The 24,356-nt window shown below is 41.6% G+C and overlaps 1 protein-coding gene and 1 long non-coding RNA gene across 2 annotated transcripts in view; one reads left to right on the top strand and one right to left on the bottom strand.

The window, feature by feature from the left end:
• LOC134445347 (uncharacterized) overlaps positions 1-24,356 on the bottom strand; it is a 47,709-nt gene that overhangs the window by 12,315 nt on the left and 11,038 nt on the right. The gene's annotated exons all lie outside the window — the stretch shown is intronic.
• On the top strand, positions 5,153-22,954 carry nr6a1a (nuclear receptor subfamily 6, group A, member 1a). The gene is made up of 9 exons (XM_063194428.1): positions 5,153-5,168; positions 14,739-14,969; positions 16,300-16,355; positions 17,396-17,565; positions 17,894-18,103; positions 18,723-18,977; positions 21,798-21,919; positions 22,057-22,209; positions 22,509-22,954. The coding sequence occupies exons 1-9, from the start codon at positions 5,153-5,155 to the stop codon at positions 22,649-22,651; spliced, it is 1,356 nt and encodes a 451-aa protein (XP_063050498.1). The 3' UTR covers positions 22,652-22,954.

The following is a 24,356-nucleotide window of genomic DNA, read 5'->3' as shown; positions in this document are numbered from 1 at the left end:
GTTACAGTCCATTGAGCTTTGCCAGGTGGCTTGCTCAAGGGCACTTCAGCCATTGACGGAGGTGTAGGAAGATGTAAGTGTGGGATTCGAACCTGAAACCCTCTGATCTTAAAAACCCCACGGTTGCGCCCAAAGAGGAAGTCAGGCAAACAGATCTTTGGAACTTTCATGCTGAGTGTCTCGGTAGAGTCCAGCAAGGATAACAAATATTAAAGAGAGCCCTGTTGGCCATCTGCCCCCTACATGATACCTCCATTATCGTGCATTGTACTGTGATCGTTCTCTAGCGAGTATGTGTACTCGATGGCATGCGGTTGCATGCGTCATTTAAGGCTAAAAGCAAGCATGTCCCTGGTCTAAGAGGATACATGATTTCAAAAGGACACCTTTGCAGGCACATACGTAATTGCAGTAGTGCAGCAGCGTTTGACTTAAGCTTAATGCCATCTTGGCCAGTACTCCCTGGAAGAAGAGGTTTCATACCTCAATGGGACCTTCCTGGTTAAATAAAGGTCAAATAAAAAATAAGATTGTTCCGCAAATAGGATACATCCTGACTGAAAAGTAGTTGTACTCGGTAATCTACCTTGTAACATGCTCATGAAAATTGTGAGTAAAAACATCTTAATGAAGGTCTTTATTCATACAAATCATATGGCAGACAGCTGACCAACTGTTTTCTGGATGTTTTTTCAGGTTCAGAATGAGCCTGCAGCTGTTAACTTTTAGCATATAATACTTAGATCATGTATATCATGGGCTCAATCTGCTAAATTTTTTGCCATAGTCCTACAGTTGTTAGCGACTGTTTACACACTTGGTCTATGCTTAGAGCATAGTATGACACACACAGGCATTTTGAGTCAACTGTATGATTAGGATAAGTATGCTTCATACGCAAATACCTTTCATTTTGATTGACTGATAAAATCTGTTGCAAATTCCACATTCTGTTTTTACGTCTCATCCGAAGCCAGATTTGAAATGGCTCAAAGACACATAGTATACTGTACCTGATCCCCAAATGCTTGAATGCATTTTTGGGTTGGGACGGTTTATTATACACACTCACCTGACAATACAAAATTGTGATTGTGGCAGCCTGGCCAAACAAAAATCGTTACACATACTTTGCTGTGGGACTGCCTTAAGCTCTGATTATATGATGGATATACATTTTGACATTACAGAAGTTAACTGAAATAATTAAACACTAAATGGGCACCATAATCAAAGTCAAAGGTGGTCCAACAACACACTTGTTTGATTGGACATTTTATTGGTGGCTTTTTTTGGCCAAGCTGTGTATTTAGGACAATGTACTGGCTTTGCAGTTTTGTTCTTTTAAGCAGGAAAAACTTTTAAACTCGACTTAAGAAAAGGACGGATATCACAAATAAAATAGCAAAACTCTGTGATCATCATGACATGTTACCTAGCTGTCTGTTTTTGTTATTTTCATGTTATTCCGGACAGCTGCTTCTGTTTTCCATAGACAGATTAGTAAATATGACGTGCGTGCACAAATTAAGGCTGATCTTAGAGGGAGAATCCAATAATACAGGGTCAAAAGGTTGTGCCAGCCTCCATATCCTGAGCGCAGGGCTGGATTAAGATGGCCTAGGGCCCCTCGGCTACAAGTTGGTGTGGGCCCTCCCGGAGGGCAAATTTCGCGGCAAATGTACATAAACAGTGTCATAAATACGAGCTAGGAATTAAGAATAACACGTGTACCAGCTGTACTCAACACGACAGATGAATTTTTCGACATTGCATGTTGTCGCAATTCTGCAATTTTTCACGTTTGGCCAATCAGGGGCCCCCTGGCAGGTGGGGGGCCCTAAGCTGCAGCCATATCTAGCCTGTGCGTTAATACTGCCCTGCCTGTGTGTCTCAGCTCAGGTTGTATTCACTGTGGAGAAAAAAATTATTGTGATGATACCAAATGATTTATCGGGTAAAATGTAAAATCCAAACATAACTCATATACATGACTGGAGGCCTGACCTGGGTTGCACCCATGCACCACTTACTTTGCAAGCAACATACATAGAACCAACATATTTTGTTTTGTTGGAGCAACACGGTCAACAGTGTTTAAATACTTCAGCCAACTTTGACCTCAGGGCTTAAGAAAAAGAGCTGTCCATCTGAACCGTGCGGAGGTTAGCAAGGGTCGTATGCCAAGGTCAAGGATGACATATGGTGGCTCCCCGCCAGCTAATCTATGCTCATCTAGTTTGATCACTTATTAGGAATGACACAAGAGGTCATGTCCCTTTGCATCCCCAGTGGGTTCACCCTGAAATGACACAGCCATTGGCAGCTGCACATCTCTGCTTTTTGTACATGTATAAAACAGGATGTTTGCTTGCATTATGAAGACACCTCTCTATTATACAGGGCTTTGGTTTGTGCAACACTGATCAGTCTATTGATCATGTGCCCATGTGATATCTGCCCTGCCCTAAAATCCAATGGGTGTCACAAGAGTGATGACCTTATACTGTACTTGTCTTTTACTGACAAAATGAGGAAAAAATCCTGAACACATGGGTAAGCCATTTATACAATACATTTTCAATAATGTTTAAGGGTCTTTTTTACTTGTTTATTTTGTGATTACTTCAAAAACAGAAAATGCTATACAAATGGAAATATAGGTATAAGCCATTCATAGCTAGTCATGTTGTTAAACTAACTGGGGTGAAGCATATGGCACACCCCACTTTAAAGGGGAATAATTAGTGGGTTAACTGGTGAGAGGGAAAAGGTAGCTTAAGGCGGCGAACTTGTTCACCTCCATGAGTAAAAAGAAACCATTATAAAAATGATAGAACTGCAAACACAATTGACAATTGGAAAAGTCACCTAATTTCATAATTTCATGGTTGTGCTGCACAATATGTTCAATAAATAAATAAGTGTGATGGACCAACCAACAACACCTAGCAAACAAAACGCACAAAATACACACAATGACAAATGCAAAAAGCATTTGCAAAGTAGCTTTTGTTTATTGCGTCAAGTCAACAGTGATATTGCGAAAGAGCGGCCTCTGCAAGTTCCCATGCATAAACCACCTTAGCCTGGGGTGACATTGACAAGGTCAGAGTCTCCGGAGAGACACGGCCAAACTGTTTGCTTTGGCTGTGAACAACGGCTATACAATATTTAGAGCAAACTGGCATGGGTTTGACATCAATTTACTGTCCTTGTTACATCATCCAGGCACATAGTAACGAAGTGTGTAACAATATGATTGATATGATTAGGAGGTTTACTCACTATATTGACACATACTGTTGGGACTAGTATTATTATAAATAATATTATTACACTTAAAATGATGATGTACTAAAACTGAAATTCAGTACATCATGTATTTAATTTAGTACATTAAAAAATAAAACTGTTACCAAATGTAAATGCCAAATTTTACCCCACAATTAATGCACTACTAAAAGGCGATAGGGGAGAAAGGAGAGAATCTACTGAACACACACACACACACACACACACACACACACACACACACACACACACACACACACACACACACACTCACACACACACACACACACACACACACACACACACACACACACACACACATACACACACACACACACACACACACACATTTTTTTAATACGCACTCAGGCTATTGTAGGTAACACACATCTCAATGTGTCATTGAAAGGAAATTCAGTTGCAAATAGGGGTGAAATCTATTACGAGAAAAGACTAACAGAAAAAAAACTAACAAGTGATCGAAGCCAAAAGAAAGTGCTAGTGCTCCACTGTAAATTAGGTGTAAATGCATTTTATCTCAGCACACCCATCAAATCCCAATTCTTCTTGGCAGTCTCTCTCACCTTGTTCTAGATTGCCCCATCACCCCAACCCCCATCCACACTCCACACTCCCCTCTCTCTCATTCCACGCATACACACACTACCTCTCTCTCTCTCTCCCTTCCCCCGCCTGACTCCCCTGTTGCATTTGAATGTGAAAAGCCTCTTATGTGTGACTTACTAGGGGGTGGTCATTAGTGTCAGTATGGGGGCAGTGTCGCTGGGAGGCGAGGCCTGGGGACAGTGGAGGGCCACTCGCCAAGCAGGGGACAAGCGGCAGCGCTCTAGTGGCCGATCGGCAGCACGACTGGTTTTGACTGGTCGGGGGAAGTGTGCTTTTGGGATTGAGATTGAGAGGGCTAGCTACATCTACATATGCAACAGTTTGTGGACAGCCCCCCTCGAGAGAATGCGCTGGCCAACAAGCGGCCATGTTTCTTTTTTAAGGTTGTGTCCATAAACACTGATATGGTGAATTAATAAGACACATTTGGTAAAGCTAAAAAAAGTATTACCTTATGCCTCCAAGACACAAACACAGTACAGTAAAAAAAGGAAAATACAATCAATCCCTTAGGCAATCTTGATGAGCCATGAATATCTAACATGACCAACACCCATTAGCAATCGCAGCCAATTGTCATTTAGTCAGCATTTCAGTCCAAATCAGCAAATTATGATGTTGGAAACAATGAGAACCCATGGTGTTATCTCTTACAGTCGCCTCAATTTATTTCAACATTTCTATTTCTTCAGCAGAGAAACAAAGAAAGAGATTCTGACAGAGAGTGACAGAGTCAAAGAGAAACAGAAATAAACAGAAAGGCAGCAGAGATGAGAATGAGACTGGAGATGAAGAGAGAAGGGGTAGTTTGAGCAGAGCAGAGCATAGCTGCATTGTTTCAGCCACACACACAGCAAAATAGGGAGATCAGTTCTTCAAGAGAATCAACCCCCACCCCACTCCACCTTCACCACCCTCTCTTCCACCCTCCCCCCTCCCTTCACTACCATTGGACCTCGAGCCTAGCTGTGACCCCAGGGCTTGAACTCTAGGGTCATGTGACCGGGCTGTAAACTGACCAGCGGAGGAGCTGTGAGGAAGCTCAGTCAGTAAGAGCCTAGGCAAGCGCTGGAGGTGGAGGGGAGGAACCCTCACAGGCTGAAGAGAGAGAGAGCAGAGACAGACAGAGGAGACAGAGAGAGAACCAAGAGTCATGAGGCCTACGTAGCTGCTTCTTCCTGAGGAGGATGCTTGAGTGAATGGCTGCCTGGCAGATTGGGCGAAGCATGAGATGGACGCATGGGAAGGTAAGAGATGCACGGACGGACAGCAGGTGGAGGGGGGAGGACGAATAGTATGGATTATGAAGGAGGAGGGTAGAAATGGCTTGAGATGTGCTGTGCTGTGCTGTGCTGAGGTGTTCCTATCTCATTAGCAGCTGATAGCCATGGCTAGTTGGGTTGTAGCCTACTGGAAAACACAGGGCGCAGATTTGACACTGATGCCCGTGGGAATGAGTGTCTGTATCAGTATCATTGGGGGAAAAAATACAAGAAAAAATCTATACTTCATACAGTCTTTGCATGATTGTGTTTTGGGATCTGGGAGCGAAGCAGAAGGTTTCTGTGTCCATTTCATTTCACTAACCATGAAGATTCACATTCACGTATGGTCTTTGATTGTTTTGATACAGTTGGATGACCAAGGCAATTGGTGATTCTATTTGAAAATCATTGAACCTAGTGTGTATTTGAATTTCAATTAGATAGAATGGTTACAGTTTTACAGTGGCAATGCTAGCAGTAGCCTGTACTGTTAATGATGCCTTGGGTAACATTTGTACAGTCTCATACAGTATAACCTCCACAGTAACTTTATGTAACTGAAATCAATGCATGTGTATTTGTGTGCCATCATCAATGATGGCTGTTAAAGGTTTTTAAAAAAATGGTGGCCCTTGTAAGGTCCATGTCCTGTAGTTGGTGATGCAGTGGCTAGCAGCTTGGTCTGTGGTATGTGACTCTGTGGCCCATCTGGAAAAGGTTTTGTGTGTGCTGGCAAAGCTGGATGGCTCATGTGATACAGAGGGTCAATAGGATGTGGCCAGTTGGGACTGACTGGTTGCTCAGATCTGCTTAAAATCTGGTTAAAAGAGTTGACCCCCCCCCCACACACACACACACACACTCCCCCATTGGGGCCACTGTAGCTCAGTGGACTCAGCAATTCATCTCCCATTGAGCATTAGAGGCCACGCAGGGCAGCTAACTTCTTCATCTGTGTACCATCTTCCAATGTAATTATCACTACATTAAGTTAATTATGAAAAGCCCTTTAAAAAGTGTGCTCATACTGGAGATTTTAAACACATACAGTACAACGTCTATATTCCATTGTGTATACGTCCGATTACTGTAATTGGCTTTATGTAATTGACGTTACATAATTGACCATCTAATTTTTCAACAGTCTTTACATTCTTGAATTAGAAAATCACACTGAAAGTTACTATTAAAAATATATATATATTTCAAGATATACAACAGAGACGTTATACAAGGTTACTTTAAGGAATAATGTCACTGTTAACTCTTTTTAGTATTATGCTAATAAACATGCCGAGCTGAATTCATAAAAGCTTTTCAGCGACGAAGTTTTGGAAATGCATTTACATGCAAAACAATGTGTTTCCCAGAGGCTATTGAAATGCCTCATTAGCTGAACTTCAAGGAGCTGTACCTATTGCATACTTAGGTGTTATTTAAGGATTGTTGTATTATTGAAGCAAGACTACTCTTCTGCATTTAACATTTCACTAAGTCTAGGGGTGGCTTAACAACTAGTTTCTCGCCTCACTGTCGCTCTAGGTCAGGGTCACGAAATAGCTTTCCTTCTAAGCCGCAGAAACATTGTTCACGCGGGTTACGGTAATAGCGATATTGTAAAGTGCCATTTCTTCGCTGGTTGGTTGCACTGGATGGTAGATAGATACAGCATCTGTGGAAGTAAAATAAAGATGCCACAGCATTGTGAGTTGAGTGAGACTGAATTTGACCCAGCGGGAAAGGGTGGACATGCCATTGTGTTTCGGCAAGGGGGGGTCTGAAGGTGACTGATTGAGAAATGCTGAAAAGGTTACTGTACTGAGCTCCACCTCCGTGATAATCCTATTGAGCGGCCGCCCATGGCAGTGTTTTTGTTTCAGGGGGTTGGTTGAGGAGGGGGTTATCTCCTCCTAGCCCTGTCCGTCGGGGCATTCACCATTCCCTATCTGCTGTTCCTCTCAACTCGTCACTCTTCAGAGCAGGAAGTCCCTTCTCTCTCTTTCTCTCTGTCTCTCTCTCGCTCGCTCTCTCTCTCTGGCATTCTCCAGTAGGCGGGGGAGGGTGCGATGTGGCAGGGGTGGGATGTGTTTTCTGTGTGTGTGTGTGTGTGTGTGTGTGTGTGTGTGTGTGTGTGTGTGTGTGTGTGTGTGTGTGTGTGTGTGTGTGTGTGTGTGTGTGAGTGTGTGTGTGTGTGAGCGTGTGGTGACGGGGGATGGGGGGGTTAAAGCGGTGTGAAGATCAATAGCACTGGAGGAGGTCAGGGACCCAAGGTTCCATAATGCCGGCTAAATTTAGTTGTGCCCTAAGCTTGTTTATAATGGACACGAAGGACCTTTTCCCCCAATTTCTCAATAATGGCCTACACACTTTGCGATGTGTGTCAATGAGTCAGAACCATCAATTTCCGCCAATCTTGCTCATTTGTGTTTCTCCGACTTGGTTATGTTTAACGTCTTGGTGACCGATTGGCCGATTGGTAAACACTGATGTTGAAAAAAAATTGATACGACTTCAAAGAGAAGCTTTATCCTGACTGTGTCAAGTTTGATGGATTCTTCGCAAAATCTTGTTCGACCACTTAGTTACAGCTTGGCTATTGCATCAGTTACGGGAGAGGGCTATCTCTTGGTTAGATTGATTTGCTTACTGTAGAAAGATAAAAGACACGAGATGCAGTCAAACCATGTCAACGTAATCTCTGTTACAAACGGGGAAAATGTTAAAGGGACAGTTTGGTCAATTTCAACATGCAGTTGTAATGCTCACACTACCCTGGACTTGTCAGTGCCTGAGATTTTTTTTTTCTTCTTCTTCAGCCGTTTCCGAGATCCTGGTCATTGTAATGGGGGCAGCTCTTTGTTTACATTTCAAAAAAACATTTTTATTTATTCCCAAAAACATCCAAAAGGTTATAAAACATCATCAGACAACTAGCAAACAGCAGTACATTTTGGGAAAATATTTGGAGTTGGCCTATGTTTCACTATTTAAAAATGTAAACAAACGCTGCCCCCATTAGAATTGCTCATATCTCGGAAAGGGCTGAGCCGAAAAATGTGGCATCACCAGGTACTGACAAGTCAAGGGTAGCGTGAGCAATACAACTGCATGTTGAAATTGACCAAACTGTCCCTTTAAGGTCATTTGGCTTCAAATTCATCTCGTTAAAACATTCAGAGCCCAAGCGCAACAGATAAGCAAACATTGGATAACACTGTATAAATGAAAGTATCCAAAAGTGAGCTTCTAAGCAGCATTTTCCACACAGATTTCATTTTTAATATTTTCAAATTTCAGAACAATCTATTTTAATTCATTAGCTTGCACACAGAGCATGATCACTTAAAACAAACTTGAACTAAAATAATTGTTTCTTCGATGGCCAACACATGATTTAGCTCCACATTGCATAAGGCTATATGAACAAACGCTTATCAACTGTAAGGGTAATTTTGGTTCACAATGAAACCTATTGAAGACCACAGAAAGATTGTAAATGTCTGAAAACTATGCATAGGTCAGTTATGTTTTTTATTTAATGAAGCCATTTTCATTGTCATGACAGTATCTCACGCACTAAAGAATAAAAAAAACATTGAGCATTGTCCTCAATTGAATATGCCAGAGTGAATAGAATAGATGACAGTTGTTGTATGGTAATCTGCTGTTTGTCATGTGTACTCATTGGGATGAATGAAAGGAAATGCTTGGCAACAGGAAGAGAACACTGACCGAGGTCATCCGTTCTGGATTAAGGAATCAATAGGTCACACATGATGTTTGTACATATTTTGATGTATCAATGGTGCTTGATTATCTTTTATTGATCTCATCAGTTTAATTGTTGTTGCGTAGGGTAACCAAACAATGGATCCGTGCTGAACAAGTCAATATTCCTCAGAAATTTAAGTTGTTGAGGAATAAGTACAGCTAGGCCTATGTATTATGTATGTATTACATAGCCCAAAATGGATGTTTAAAAGTTATATTCGTCCTGACGTCATACCATTCCTAGATTATTATAGCCATGTGAAAAGCAAATTAGATTTGTCATGAGACTACAGTAAATGGAGAAGAGAATATACTGTATCTACGTATATGTATAATTTCATTTCAGTGGTTGTGTGAACGTTATACTCGTAAAAAAATCACCTTGCATGTAATAACTGAAGGTTTCATACTTTTCATTTTGAACAGAGTGCTTCTGTGTTTTAGCATAGCTGAGAGAAGTCTAGTGGAGAGGGTAGTCATCCATCATTACTTAGCAGTAATAGACACATACTGTCAATATAGATGAAATCTGCACGCGTGTGGCGAAAAACACACAATTAACATATCACTGTCCTCAGCAGGAGTGGGATTGTAGCACAAACAAGAAAGAAAGCGTATAGATTTTGTAGGGAAGCCCTATTTTAAACAGTTGTTCTCATCAATCAACAATGAAAAAAATAATCAAAACATTTATCCTACATTAAAAAAAGAGTTAGTTGAAGTGAATACCATCAGACATAAGAAAGGGAGAGAGAGAAAACAGAGAAAAACAGAGAAAGAAAGAGAAAGGAAGTAAGTGAATGGGGTGAGACAAAATACTCTTGTCAGTCGAGGGTGTGGGTAGGGAAGGGGAGAGAGAGAGAAAAACAAGAGGAATGTCCACAGAGATGAGAAAGGGGGGGGGGGGTTACCACAGCACCAGCGGAGGAGGGAATAGCGGAAAAGTACAGCAAACAGCAGTTCCCCTCCTCCGCAACTGGCGGTGGTGGTGGTGGTGGAGGCTGCTTTTTGCCTCGCCTCAGCTGGGTTGATTGTAATGGAAACGTAAGACAAAGCCCCTTCAGCACACTGCTGCTGCTGCTGCACCCAACCCAACCCTACCCCGGTGCAGCCTTCACAAACCAAACCCCATCCTCCGACACGGTCGAGCAACTAGTCTAGGTTGGGTTGTAGTGGGCTGGGGCGTAGCCAACATACCACAGTTCATTACACATCTTGCCTAGTCAGCCGACATATACACAAGTTTAGTAAGTTATTTATAAGGTTTGGGAAATTAGGTAGGTCATCACATGGGCAAATTAGCTGAACCACATAAAGAGCAAATACAGTATGATGCTGTATTATGGTATGGGTTTGGCTGTATTTTCTGTTTACTATTAGGAATGGTTTTGCAGACTTTGCACAGTTACACATGAGTGGATAAGTAATTTTGGTTTCTGCTGTACACACTGCATCAATGAAACTAAATCCGTGAACAGAAGGAAGGTTGTGATTTAAGAATAGGGATGTTTAATTCTTACATAAGAAAAAAGAAGCATGTCGGGTCTAACTTGTTGTATTGGCTTTGCATTGCTTGATATTTTGAGCTTTGGACTGAGGCAACTCCTGACCCTGAAGAAACAATGGCTTACTGCCCAAAGGGTGTATCCAAAGGGGCAGCAATGTGTGTGTGTGTGCGTATGTGTGCGTGTGTGTGTGTGTCCTGAGAAACCAGAAAGGGTTCAAGATGAGGCTACGGGCTGATTTTACTACCCCGCTTTACTGCCCTCTCTTCCCCAATAAAAAGAACTCGAGACTCAACACAGAAAATACCAATTATTCACCGTCAGCTTTATCCTTAAAAATGCATAATGTCTATACAAAATGTATCTCAGGGAATTATCTTCGATGAATATATGGGCACATTTTCTACCATTGAATTCAGTAAGTGTGAAAATACTGCCTTTGTCTCGTCAAGAAAAGTGAAGAAAGTGTCTTTTCACTAGTGGTGCAGCTGCCTTATTGCTACAGCTGCTTGTTTTCTAGTGTAGGTAGTCTCTCATTACTGTAAAAGACGTGGCAACACTGCTATCAGGCTGTCGGTGTTTACAGGCCTCCATGAGACAGGAGGGGCGAAAGAGGTGACACATTGAGATCAAGTGTGTGAAGGTGTGAAGCCAAGTCTTATATGGTGGCCATGCACTTGAAAGAGCGGGTGACAAATTTGGCTAATCAAAGCAGCTATGGTGTGAATCTAGGAAGCCAACTTTCGTCGCAATGTTTTCTCATTGAAGGAAGTCTGGCGTTTCACATGGGTCAGTTAATAAGAGTTTTAAATCCCCTGAATTTCAACATTTGTTGTGTGCTCTTGACAAATGGCAGACCGAATAGGAAGGATTTTTTTATAACGTTTGGGGGGTCAGCATGATGTGTATTAGCAAGACAGGCTTTTCCTTTGTTTGGTTTAAAGGGGTATACCACTATTTTGGGGCTGAATACAGTTAAACTCGTTGCCCTGGGTTTATAAAGGTGGTCAAGTGTCTTACTTTTCATGTTTAATGTTGTCATGGTGTTGTCTTGCTTTAAGGAGGGAGTAAGTATCTAAGCTAGTGACAGTCAATGGATCACACACGCTACAGTGATCCATTGACTTTCACTAGCTTAGCTACATACTCCCTCTTTTAACTTCTCTTAAAGCAAGACAACGCTTAACATGAAAAATAAGACACTTTACCACCTTGATAAACCCCGGCCAACAATTTTAACTGTATTAAGCCCCAAAACAGTGGAATTCCCCTTTAACTCGACAAACTGTTGATTGGTTTGGTGTAACATTCTTTCAATATTTGTGGAACTACACAAGTATTTTTCTTTTCTTTTTTGCAAAGTCTACCTCCACAAAGGATTTTTACTTCAAGCTAATTCAAATCAAGTCGGCTTTACTGTCAATTTCTTCACATGCACTGATCATACAAAGAATTGAAATTACGTTTCTTACTTTCCCATTGCAGACTAATTCCATGTCTGAATGCCTTTCTGTGACAAATGCAAAACATAGCCTATAGCTTAATCAGTCTGGGTGTTTTTTTGCAAATAACTTCCAAATTCCTTAACTGCATTTTGCATAGTTAAAAAACAATAGTGAATTAAAATGAAGAAACACTGGATTAGCTGGACCAGCAGCCTAACAGAGAAAGGGAGCGCTATTATCCATCACAATTCAACAGACCCCACCAAATTTATGGTGAAACCCCACTCCCATTGTCATTAAAAACCCAATTGTAGTAACTACAGTATGCCCCCCCTTTCTCTTAAGCCCCCTGGCAGTAATTCAAAGCCAATGTTATTTAGATGGTAATACTGCTGTGCATTTAGCACTTGTATGAGAGGTAAGGCTCTGTCTCTTGCTGACTGCTTGCCTGTGACTTTGAGCTCGCATTTATAACTGTTGTTTCCCATAGTCTCCATATCAGCCAACCATCTGTTTCAGCCCCGCATTGGGAACCCCCCGCAGTACTTTTAGCTTTGAGATAGCAGTGGCGTTTAAATGTTGCATGCGAAAGGGAAGATGAGATGAGATGAGATGAGATAACCGAGCCCTCTTTAGCATTCCTTCTAATGGTTGCAAGACATTTCATTAACCTTAGGGACAATGCTTTGCACCAGTCCCAACATGTAGTGCGGAACTACAAGCGTAAAGGCTGGCGCTGGTGCTTAATTAAATAGCAGAAAATAAATGAACGTCTGGTTCCTAGCATCAGCACAAATGGACAAAAGGAAGAGACAGCTCCCTCGATAAAGACATGTTAGACAATCCACTACAGGAAACAAAGACTTTGGGCTTTTGGATGATAACACATGTAGGCTATAAGAAATAATTGTCATCTCATTAGTTAAGTGTATTGAAATTGTACATTTACATATTGCATCTACATTTTATGCATAATCTAATCTGTATGTTGGCAAGTGGGAAGGAAGGGTTCAGTGTCGTTACAAATTCACTGAGAAAATCACATGTAAAGCTGAGGTATAGCCTATGTCTACGACAAGGATGAGCACAAAGATTGTATAGACATGTGTTTCATTAACCATTCAAATTATATTTGCTAAATTTGGTAACACTTTATGTTCTTTTTTAGTTTATCTACATATATCAACATGCAATATCATACCTAACCCTAAGTTACATAATGTTACTTTTTCGTTACATAGTTTTGTTATACTGCACATCATTAACGTAATGGACAGCAGAGTATGTAATTACCATTTACAAATTTGTTCTTTTCATGAATCTTAAAGTCTTAAATAATAAACTAATATTTACTAGTCTGACCAAAGTACACTAAGTTTAGCAGCTTTAAGATGCCTATTACTGCAAATTCAAAATGGCGGTCATGGAGAAGACCAACTTTTCATGTACGAAATGAATGAATAGGCTTACTTAGAAATTGATGGTGGTGGTATATGCTCATGAATCACATAACATTTGTGAATGGGTAGCATAGATTCTGGAAATGAATTACTGAAATAAATACATACTCTACCTTAAGAGTGTACGTTTAACTGAGTGAAAGAAATGACAGATGAGCGAGTGTCATTTATCCTCAAATGTATGAGACATGCAGTACTAGCCAAGTCAAGACACGGATAACAAAGTATAACGAAATGAAATAAATATCTTCAGATGTGTGTGTCCTTGTGTATTGAAATGACACAAGGCATGTGCTAAGCTTAATTAAGTCAAGAGACTGACAATCACTGAATATTTGCACTCACAGATAAGTCAATGGTCAGATATGATCACTGGATATTTGCAGGGATTTAAATACAGGGCAATATAGTGAACATTTAGTCTTCTAATTCAGAGACAGACATGGCAATGTTTTAAGGATATGTTCTCAGTTCAACTTATTGTTATAGGTTATCTATGCTACCTATTCACACCACCCTGGGCCTCTGTCAAGAAATGCGTTTAGTACAAGTTCAATACGTTTAAAAAATAGAGTTATTGATGCCTTGCAGAGGAGACAAGAAAGAGAGAGAGAGAGAGGGTTGTCTGTAATGGTATTCACGGTAGGAACAGTACATCATTATTCCCTCACACTCTCTTTACCCATTTCTTTCTCTCCCTCTCACACACCTCCTCCTCCTCCTCTTTCCCCTCCTTACTCTCACCCTCTGTCTGTCTTAGCTCATCAATATTTAATATAGCCTATTTCACAGCTGCCATTCAGAAAGTGATCCATGAACTCAAGTGTCTTGACTTAATTGACGGAAGAAAATGTGACTGGCGGTCGAAACTTATTAACAGCCAAACTGTGTCATCTGCCATATTTCACAAATGGTATTACATCATGATTATGTCAGTTAAATGGCTCTCTCTCACCTATAATATCGGGAGGCTATTGTGATGACCCCATCTAACAAAATGAGTCTGAAGTCCTGGACGACCATTATGCCAAAACAGATTGTTAGCTGTCGGCTAACATGGCTTCATCATAGATCTTACAGTGGATTAAGAAATTCAAAATACATAGCATGAAAGGAGGCCATCACAGGGAGAAAAAAACAATAGATTTGGATTGTGTCCCAACCTGTCTTTCTCGCTTATAAGGGTGGGCCATCACAGTACCCATTCCATTAGGCTTTGTGTGTTTGCCAAGCCGACCTGTCTTCCTTGCCTCTAGAGGGGGGACACAGTATGCAGACAATTCCAATGATTGTACAGTTCCTGTCAGGTAACTCTCTCTCTCGCTCTCGCTCTCGCTCTCTCTCTCTCTCTCTCTCTCTCTCTCTCTCCAGATGACCAGGCTGACCAGCGCTCGTGCCTCATCTGTGGCGACCGTGCCACCGGTCTGCACTATGGCATCATCTCGTGCGAGGGCTGCAAGGGCTTCTTCAAGCGCAGCATCTGCAACAAGCGCGTCTACCGCTGCAGCCGTGACAAGAACTGCGAGATGTCGCGCAAGCAGCGCAACCGCTGCCAGTACTGCCGTCTGCTCAAGTGCCTGCAGATGGGCATGAATCGCAAAGGTAATGTCGACCGGGGTTGTTAAGTTATATTACGTTACATTAAGTTACACTTAGGCTAGCAGATGATGTTCTTCTGGAATAGATTCATGTAACATTAGGTTACCTTTTTAGTGTATGAAAACTGTATGAAAAATCATGCACACTGTCCATTCCTCACGGAAAACAATTAATGAAGTATGCCCATTTTATTTTGGCTTGTGTGCGGATTGCCTTACACTTGAATGGTAATCTCACTGTGGTGATAACCTTACTCTGAGTAGAGGTCTGCATTTTTTACATTGGGAAAGCATTTTTATTTCCACTAGTGCCAGGCGACTTACAAATGAGAATAAACAAGCAAGTATGTGCAGGAGTACAGAGTAAGTCGTGCAGTTAAGGAGCAGGAATGATTTTTTGGGAGTGTACGTTTTTTAAATAAAGGAAACAGAAGAGTTGTCATAAGTTGACGCATAGGCCTACTGTTCAATTGTAGTATTGTAGCATTGAGGGACTATGTCAGAGAAGCAGTTCTTGAGGGAATACGGGAGCTCTGGTAGCCTGCACGATACACCTTTATGTGTTACACAGTCACTGAAAAGGCTCGTTTCCTTTTATGTGTCCATCAAACGTGTCTGCAAAAGGTAGTCTATGCTTAAATTTTTTAAACCCTTTTCCCAATTTCTACTTTCCTGTGACCTGACAGAACCTGGGCTAAAGCGCTGGCTACTAAATATTTATGCCCTTTGAATGGTCTCGCAACTCAGTTGTCTTGTCTAATAAGCCTGGAGTAACACAAGACTCTCTGGTGGCCAAACATTACAGTAAAAGGCAGCTTACAAAAGTACAATAAAGAAGAGGTTGCCCTCAAAGAAAGATATGCTCATGAAATTGTGTTCTCAGTGAGTAAGTAGGTGGACTGATAAAGTACATTTAGAAGAAACTCTAATACAAAGCTGTGGCCAAATATTTTGACAGTAAACTAACTGTATGCATGTTAAAGTCAGCGTATGAGGGTAGTTCGACTGGTAACTTAGAGAAAGTGCAGTACTCTTGTTGTCACATGGCACCCTCTGGTGGCCACAGTATCAAACTGTATTCAAATCAAACACTGCAGAGTAGACTAAGCAATTTCTCAGTGGGTAGAACTGTTGAAATGCTGGTTTTGTATGACAATGACCTCACCATCTATTCACAAATGCTTACAATTTCGTGTTTTTGTTAGAATTATTTTAATTGTATCCTCACAAGATGTTCTATGATTGATTTCATGTAAGCCTTCATATAAACCATGTAAAAGCATACATACAGTACACTACCATCCTGAGCCTGAGCAACTTTCTCCACTCTGCAGCAATCAGGGAAGATGGCATGCCAGGGGGAAGGAACAAAAGCATCGGGCCTGTGCAGGTAAGCCCTGAAATCTCACAGAGATGCTATTTGAGTTTTTTAAAACCAAAGTTGGTCATTTATTTGTTTGTCATGTACCTTGTAGTAGGCCTAGTGGGTTGAAAACACTAATTGAAAGTCATAGAACAAAAGCAACTCCAAACAGAAATTCTATTTTATGTTCTCTGTCAGGGCTGAATGTTTGGGATAGCCTGTGTCATTTCTTTCAGTCAAAATTGTCCTTGAATGCTTATCCTACATTTCACTGTTTTGGGTATAGTGTAGGTGGCTGTGTGGGGGTGTGTTGGTTCAGATCAGAAAGTGCTTCACTTTGGTATTAGTCCTGCCTGTGTCCTTGAAGAGAGAGACAGATTGAGAGAGAAAGCAGGGGGAGAGAGAGAGAGAGAGAGAGAGGGAGAGAGAGAGAGAGAGAGAGAGAGAGAGTGAGAGAGTGAGTGAGTGAGTGAGTGAGTGAGTGAGTGAGTGAGTGAGTGAGTGAGTGAGTGAGTGAGTGAGTGAGTGAGTGAGTGAGTGAGTGAGTGAGTGTGTGAGCACATGTCCTTGTGTTGTCTCCCTAATCAATCCTTGCACAAAGGCCATGGTCTCTCATCTTGTTCCTTCATACTGCAGATTGGTGAACCCATTGAGCAGCAAAATGCCTTACAGTGAACTCACACTGAAAATGAATTCACTGTCTTAAAAGGCCTTTATGGTTCTATCATTATGGGTAAAAGGTGCATAAATAATTGGAAAAGGGCCAGTGCAGCTGTGGCCTTGAAAGATGGTCCTCAATACTCACTCTACTCCCCAAAATACACTCCAAACACATCACCCAAAAACAGTTAAATGTACTCTATACCAAGTCTGAACTGGAAAGAGCTTTCAGAAGTAAGGGATAGGGATCAGCATCGATATGCATCTCCTTAACTGATACAGTGACAATACACAAGGTCACAATGATCCTCAGTCTTAGTAAGGTATGTAGTTGAGTTTGAATCTGCTTACATATATTCCTGTTAATATTCCCTTTTCTGTCACTGCTTCTGGCATCTGCCCACCAGATATCGGATGAGGAAATCGAGCGGATTATGTCTGGGCAGGAGTTTAAGGAGGAGGCCAACATGCCAGACCAGACCTGGAGCAACAATGGGGACAGCAGCGACCATAGTTCCCCCGGGAACGGGGTCTCCGAGAGCAACCAACCCTCTCCAGCCTCCACCTTATCCTCCATGTAAGAGGTTTCCCTTTTTCCCAGTGAATTCTACATAGAAAGCAAGATTGAGGCTAAAATGTTTCTTCCGTAGTAGCTCTGCCATTGGCATGCTGCTTGGGTCAGAGGAAAGTCTGATTGTAGCATACACCAGTGGCATACAGAATCATAAATACAGGCTAATTCCGCCCTCTGAGACGTCTATAATCAGAGCTTGTTCATCAGGCAAGACGCTCAGAAGAACTTCATGGCCATGATAGTCAGGTTAATTTACTGCATCGGTAAAAGGCGTTTTCAGATGTAAAAGACATGTAAGTAAATTATATTTTTCCATTCTATGTCCTGCCAGACGCTCTGTGGATATGAATGGCTACACCACCGCTTTCAGAGAGCAGTACATCAGCAACACCATGACCACACACTACCAGTTCCTCCCGCATCTGTTCAGCTACGCCACACAACCACGCAGCCTTTACCCACAATCCCACACGCTGATCAGCCAGCTGGTGGCAGCAGAAGAGCTAGCCCCATTAGGAACACCCATGCTCATTGAAGAAGGGTAAGTCACTTTTATTATACTCATACGATACGTGTGCAGCACCACTGTTTGTACTTCCCACCTGCCTCAATTTGTCCATTTTTATGAAGAAGAGCTAAAACACTGCTGACTCCCGCCTGGAAAGCACAGGTCAAGGGTGTTGAACGTGGGAAACGATTCAACCTGAAGCGTTCGATCAGACAAATGTGAACATTCCATTGGCTGACGCTTGCTGGCGCCGAGCTCATAAGATATTTTTAGCTGAAGTTCAACTTCTATTTTAACGCTTTTAACGCCCTCGGCGCAAGAAACGCTTTTGCAGCTTTGGACCATTCAGCCGCCTGCTCTTCCATACAAAGTCAATTACTTCCACCGCTTACCATGCGGTTAATGCCAGCGGTGTGATCGCACGGTTAGGTGGACTGGGCTTCTAGTGTAGACACACCAGTGAGATAGTTTTGTACACGAATCATGTTCTGCATATACCACACACACACACACACACACACACACACACACACACACACACACACACACACACACACACACACACACACACACACACACACACACACACACAGAATCACAGACATTCCTAAGGTCCTTAAATCATCGGTTTCTCCGCTGTTCTCCAATGAAGATACAGGGTGACCCAAGTGGAGCTGTTTGCCTTGCTGTGCCGGCTGGCGGACGAGCTGCTGTTCAGGCAGATTGCGTGGATCAAGAAGTTGCCGTTCTTCTGCGAGCTCACTATCGAGGACTACACCTGCCTGCTCAGCTCCACCTGGCAGGAGCTCATCCTCCTGGCCTGCCTGACCATCTACAGCGCTCAGATACTGGGGGACCTGGCTGACGTCACCGCCAAGTACACGCCCTCGGATGAGGAGCTGCAAGGGTAAGTCATGCTCAGTCACAGCAGTGGCTTGCCAAGTCATCAATTCCTCGGCGAATGTCACAAAGCTTAGAAGGGTCAGTAGTACGTACCTAGTTATCGCAAAGCTTGCAAGTGTTAGTTCCACAGTGAAAGTAGTGGTCTAAAAGCTTGCCATTGAAACATTGAAATTACTCATGGCCAACTTTGCAAGGCTCAGTTCCACAGTGAAAGTTGTCAGTGGTTAAAAAAGCTTGTTGCAGCGAATTCCACAGTCAAAGTAGCGATCACAAATCTTGCAGAGGTGAGTTTCAACAGAGCGGATCTATGGGTAATACGAGAGAGGAATCTCGCAACTTTTTCCGGGTGGTACTGTCCACTAAGTGGCGCCATCCAGACAGCGCAGAGGAGTGCCAAGGAGCGCAGAGGCTGTTAGAATGAATGGGGTCCCCTGGAGCTCAACCACATGCTGCCATTGCTTTGGGAGAGAATTGGTATTATCGTTTCATTTTATTTTTCCCAAAGGCAGGATAAAATATCCTTTCAAACAGCACTTAGTTTGAATGTTTAAACTCGCTGGATCTTTGTAAAATACATATTTATTGTCAATATAACGTCACAAGTGGCTTCACACACTGCATTTGGATTGGTCGGCCGGCTGTATTGCTGTGATCACGACGGCCGTAAAGCAATTTTGTTAGCAAGATGCTAGCGGAGCCTGACTCATAAATGCCAAAGCTGTAAGAAATCAGAGAAGGACATAACTCACAGGTTATTGTATATTTCATTTACATCCACATTGGTTTCTCAGAACTTACAGTAATATTGTGAAGTTTCAGCCGACAGCGAGCACAATTGTCAGTTATTAGCGCCAGCCTTATGGGCTCTGCTGTCTCGACAGCGCTCCCTAGGTGAACTGCAGGCACGGGTTGGAGGGCGAGATTGGACACTGTATGTAAACCCACTGTGGTTTCAAAGTGAAGGTAGGGGTCACAAAGCTTGCCAGGGTCAGTTCCATAGAAAGTAATAGTTGCCAGGCTTGCAAGGTTTCCCGCTGTTTGAGTTCAAAGTAGGGGGAGCTTTTATGTGTTATAAGTAATGGTTTCAACAGATGATTTCATCTCCCAATGTTATTGAACAAACGTTTTTTCAGACCATTGGTTCAGTGGTTGGATCAGCTGAAGTAGATTTGCAGCCTTCTATCATCTCACATCTTGGCAAGAAGGGACAAGGGCCATTGCAACGTTAAATGTTTCATGAATGCATGGTGTGAAATTGTCCATTAGTGTTGCATGCAACAGACTCCACCATTAAGTGACCAGGAGCAGTCTGTTTTATTTTATTGAAAAGTATTTTTCTTTTTCTGAAGAGAATAGATTACACAGATTTCTTGTTCAGCAAATCTTTGCCATATATTTCTGTAAAATTAAAAAGCCCATGTTCATTTTAAATCAACCCTACACTTTCTTTTCTCAGAAGAAAAGGACTACAGGATGTGTGGGAGTGAACTTGACACAGTCAGACACAGAAAACCTAAAATGGCTGCTGTGTCTGACATGCTCTGTATGAAAGCATCTGTATGGGGTTGTAAATCTGTCACATTGTTTGATAACAATTTCCAGACTGTTCTGCTTCACTGAATGGAACTTCAAGCATTTCACAGTTGTGCAGCTCAGAATCACTGAGTTAGGACAAAAAGTCTACAATTGTACATGTATATTTTGTGATTTGTGACATCAGGTTTCCCCCAGCACTTAATGGTTAAAGGAACAGTCCACCTTATTTCAAGAAATTGTTCATACGTAGTTAATCCCTATTAAAATACGAGAATACATAGGATATTTTCTCTATGTGTTTGCATTGCCTTGTTTGACCGTATAACCCATTCACACTGAATAAAGGGGATGCAGTTGGTTCTATTCTAAAGTGAGGCAGTGGCAGGGGGTAGTACTATACCCGGAAACTGGGAAAACAAATCACAATTTCCCGATTCATCTCTATGGGAGACTTGCAGCAACGCATCACCTTGCCAATTCTTGCCAAGTCTACTCTATTTCGTGCAAACGTTAGTTTCCTGTCCATTTCAAACAAGCCAAATATTTTTTTCTTCTTTCGGGCTGACTCTTTATTTTACAGAGCAATAAAAATTGTTGAAATGACCAATGAGCAACCAATGAGTTAGTTGATTTGACTGACAGTTAGAATTCCTTTGATTGACAGTCAAACGCAACCGCGTTGCTAAGGTACGAATCCAAACATTAGGGCTGAAGAATCCTCGCAGATCAATCGCAGATGCTTTAAAACCGCTGAATGGAACACAATAGAGGTCCGCTGTCTATATAGTATACGTCGGTGGTGTAGCCATATAAGTCTATGGTACCAAACAAAACATAATTAAATGTACTTCTAAACCATTTTGAAAAGCATGTAAAATTCACCACAGTGCAAAACAGCTAATTAATCCCATCCAGTGATCACTTGTGGCTTGATGCTAATGGTTCAATTTACTTCCAGTCATTATGCTAAGCTATGCAAATAATTCTGATACCAATAAATCTAAGTACTGAAAATATTAAGAAACAAACGTATATGAACATTCATGAATAATACTTGAAAATACTGCAAATGTGAAAATCAAAAAAGGGTGGACTGTTCCCTAAAGGCATCACATCAAACACCTACCACCTTGACTAGGAGTCGTGCAAAAATGAAGAGTTTGTTTTGTGAATCTAATTTCTAAAAGTTGCTTTGCCAAAAACTGTATACAGTGTTTATGTTTTGGAGGGTTCCTAACACAAAGATCAATGTTTCATGCACGTCATTCTCTTATTGCCCATAACAAAGGTTCAGTGAGGATGGGATGGAGGTCATGGAGAAGCTCATATATCTTTTCCGCAAGTTCCACCAACTCAAGGTCAGCAACGAGGAATACGCCTGCATGAAAGCCATCAACTTCCTGAACCAAGGTACCGTCTTCTAGCTGTTGTGAATAGTTAAGCTACCTGTGTTTCTAGTCGATCAACCAGAAGCCAAGAAATGTGTAACTGAAATCAATCATCTTCAAACTAATCTGAAAAGGCATATACTGTAAATGATTTCACAGATATCCGAGGTGTCACCAGTGTTTCCCAATTGGAGCAGCTGAATAAGAGGTATTGGTACGTCTGTCAGGACTTCACCGAATGCAAGTATCCACACCAGCCAAAACGCTTCCCAGAGATTATGATGTGCTTACCAGAGATTCGCTGCATTGCAGGTAAGCCTTCGCTTTAGTTTGGTGAGTGTAGTTAGACTCCCCATGCATTTCACATACAGTAGCTTTTAAGCAAAATTATGGTGTCCTAACAACATTTTTAGTTAGTTAGTTTAAGTATTATGTTGGCTGTGATATGCATTTGTTCTTGTGTGTCTTTATGCCACTACAAGAGACATTTCCATTTTATATTTAAGTTGAATGGACAGTTAAGGAGTCTACGTCTAAGCCACTTCTATCACCCATTTCTATCACACTAGAGTAACCACAAACTTAACCCAAAACTCCTGCTGCGTTTTCAGGGAAGTTAGTACACGTCCCCTTGGAGCAGCTGCCCTTGCTGTTCAAAGCCGTCTTGCACTCCTGCAAGTCCAGCCTGAACGGCACCTATCGCAGTGTGGGATCCACCCCACCTGTGCCCAAGGGCACGGCCCCTGCCAACTGAGGTCCTGACGGCGCCGCACCACATGTCCTCCCATCAGCACAGGGGCGACACCCAGGAGCTGAGGCATGCCTCTCCAGGGTAAAACAATGTGAGGACAAGTGGGACATAGCAGGCAGGGGTAAACTGACATCCAACGAAATGAATGTGTAAAGCAGCTATATGTTAGTTTTGTTTCTTTATGTATTTATTACCTGACAGAGCTGAATGTATACCGAGCCACATTGTGCACATGCTTCTGTTAAAACAAAAACAAAAATGCACAAAATGCATCTTTTCTTCAGAGTTTACAAAGTGTGTATCCAATTGTGTAAAATGTGTTGGTGTTGCCATGGGTAGAACTAGTTTTTACAGTACTGTATGTGAAATTATATTTTTGACTTTTATTGAAATACTACCTCAGGAATGTGATTCTACTATTATTCAGGTACCTTCTCTCTGTGCTTGTAATGATGAAATGCCCCTCAGTCTATTTAAATAACATTTGTGTTCACATACAAGCTATAGAGGATTTAGCCATTTGTTGTAGACATCCGCAGTGCCCATGAGTAACTGCTTGTGTAGTTACATTTACATTTACAATCACACAGATCTACTTCTCAATACTCAACTTCTCTGTTTTCTCCTCTTTGTATCCCTCTTCCCTGACATGCTCTGCACAGTGCACTACTAAAGTGGTCTAAATTACCTTTAGAGATAAGGTGGATATTTGTAAAATCATAGACTGAGGGCAATTTTTTAAATAAAATATTTTTTTTTGTCCTTGTGTTCATGAATTGAACTTGGACGTTATGCAAACAGTCCCCATCAGAGATGGGCGACTTTTTTAAGTGATGAAGGTGTAGACAGACACCCATTGCTCAAGTCCAATCGCTGTTTCTGAAAAAAGGAGATGTGTGCATATAACGCAAATAGTCTCCTCTATGCACAATGTTGGCCTCAAATACTCAAGCTCAATTCAAACAAGCCTTAGGAGAGAAACTATATCGTCTGAAAACCCGTTCTGGGCTTTTATTTCAAATACATTTGTAATGCTATGTTGACTGAAATACTACAGATGTGCAAAAAACATGAAGGCAAAACATTGGCTCTCAAAACACACAGCCCAAACCGCACCACAACTCCAGAAAATGGTTAGATATAGTTGAGAGCTACAAGCCACGTTACGACAAAGACCCAATAACAAGGAGTTTTAAGTTTGGTTTACTCTGTTGAAAGCAGCAGTGTTTATGAATCTTTCTCATCTCAGTAACACTGATGCTGCTTGAAAGAAACAAAATCCATTCCTTTTTCTGAGGTGCAATTCAGCAGCTTTTCTGTGAACATTCAGTAGGCCAAAAAGTCAAACCCTTCTCAGGTCCAGCTTCAGTAGTTGGACCAGCAGTTGGACTCATACATTAAACAGGGTAAAATTACCACTTTTATTGTTTGTTTGTTTTTGTCATTTTTTGCAGTAAGTCGGATATCACAATATTGGCATACTTATAGCTTTAGTAGTTTTAGAATTATGGACATTGTAGGTCCTTTTTTAGTGAGAGTTTATGTTTTCTTGGGCATTTTACTTGTTTTGTTTCGCTATTATTTTTGTACTGAAGGAGATTTTATTTCAAGGGTGTTTTGTGAGACTATGGTTCTAAGATTAAAAGAAAAACAGACTAGTTACAATCATCCTTCTCAGCCAGCGAGATTTATCAGACCCCACTTAAAA

The sequence above is a fragment of the Engraulis encrasicolus genome, chromosome 3, assembly GCF_034702125.1.
Source record: "Engraulis encrasicolus isolate BLACKSEA-1 chromosome 3, IST_EnEncr_1.0, whole genome shotgun sequence".
Taxonomy (NCBI): domain Eukaryota; kingdom Metazoa; phylum Chordata; class Actinopteri; order Clupeiformes; family Engraulidae; genus Engraulis; species Engraulis encrasicolus.
This window is presented reverse-complemented; position numbering and strand designations above follow the sequence as displayed.

Bases quoted from the DNA above. Each gene is read 5' to 3' on its own strand.
- nr6a1a (XM_063194428.1), top strand. The intron at 14,970-16,299 runs GTAATGTCGACC...TCCACTCTGCAG, and splicing joins GATGGGCATGAATCGCAAAG to CAATCAGGGAAGATGGCATG. The intron at 18,104-18,722 runs GTAAGTCACTTT...TCTCCAATGAAG, and splicing joins CCCATGCTCATTGAAGAAGG to ATACAGGGTGACCCAAGTGG.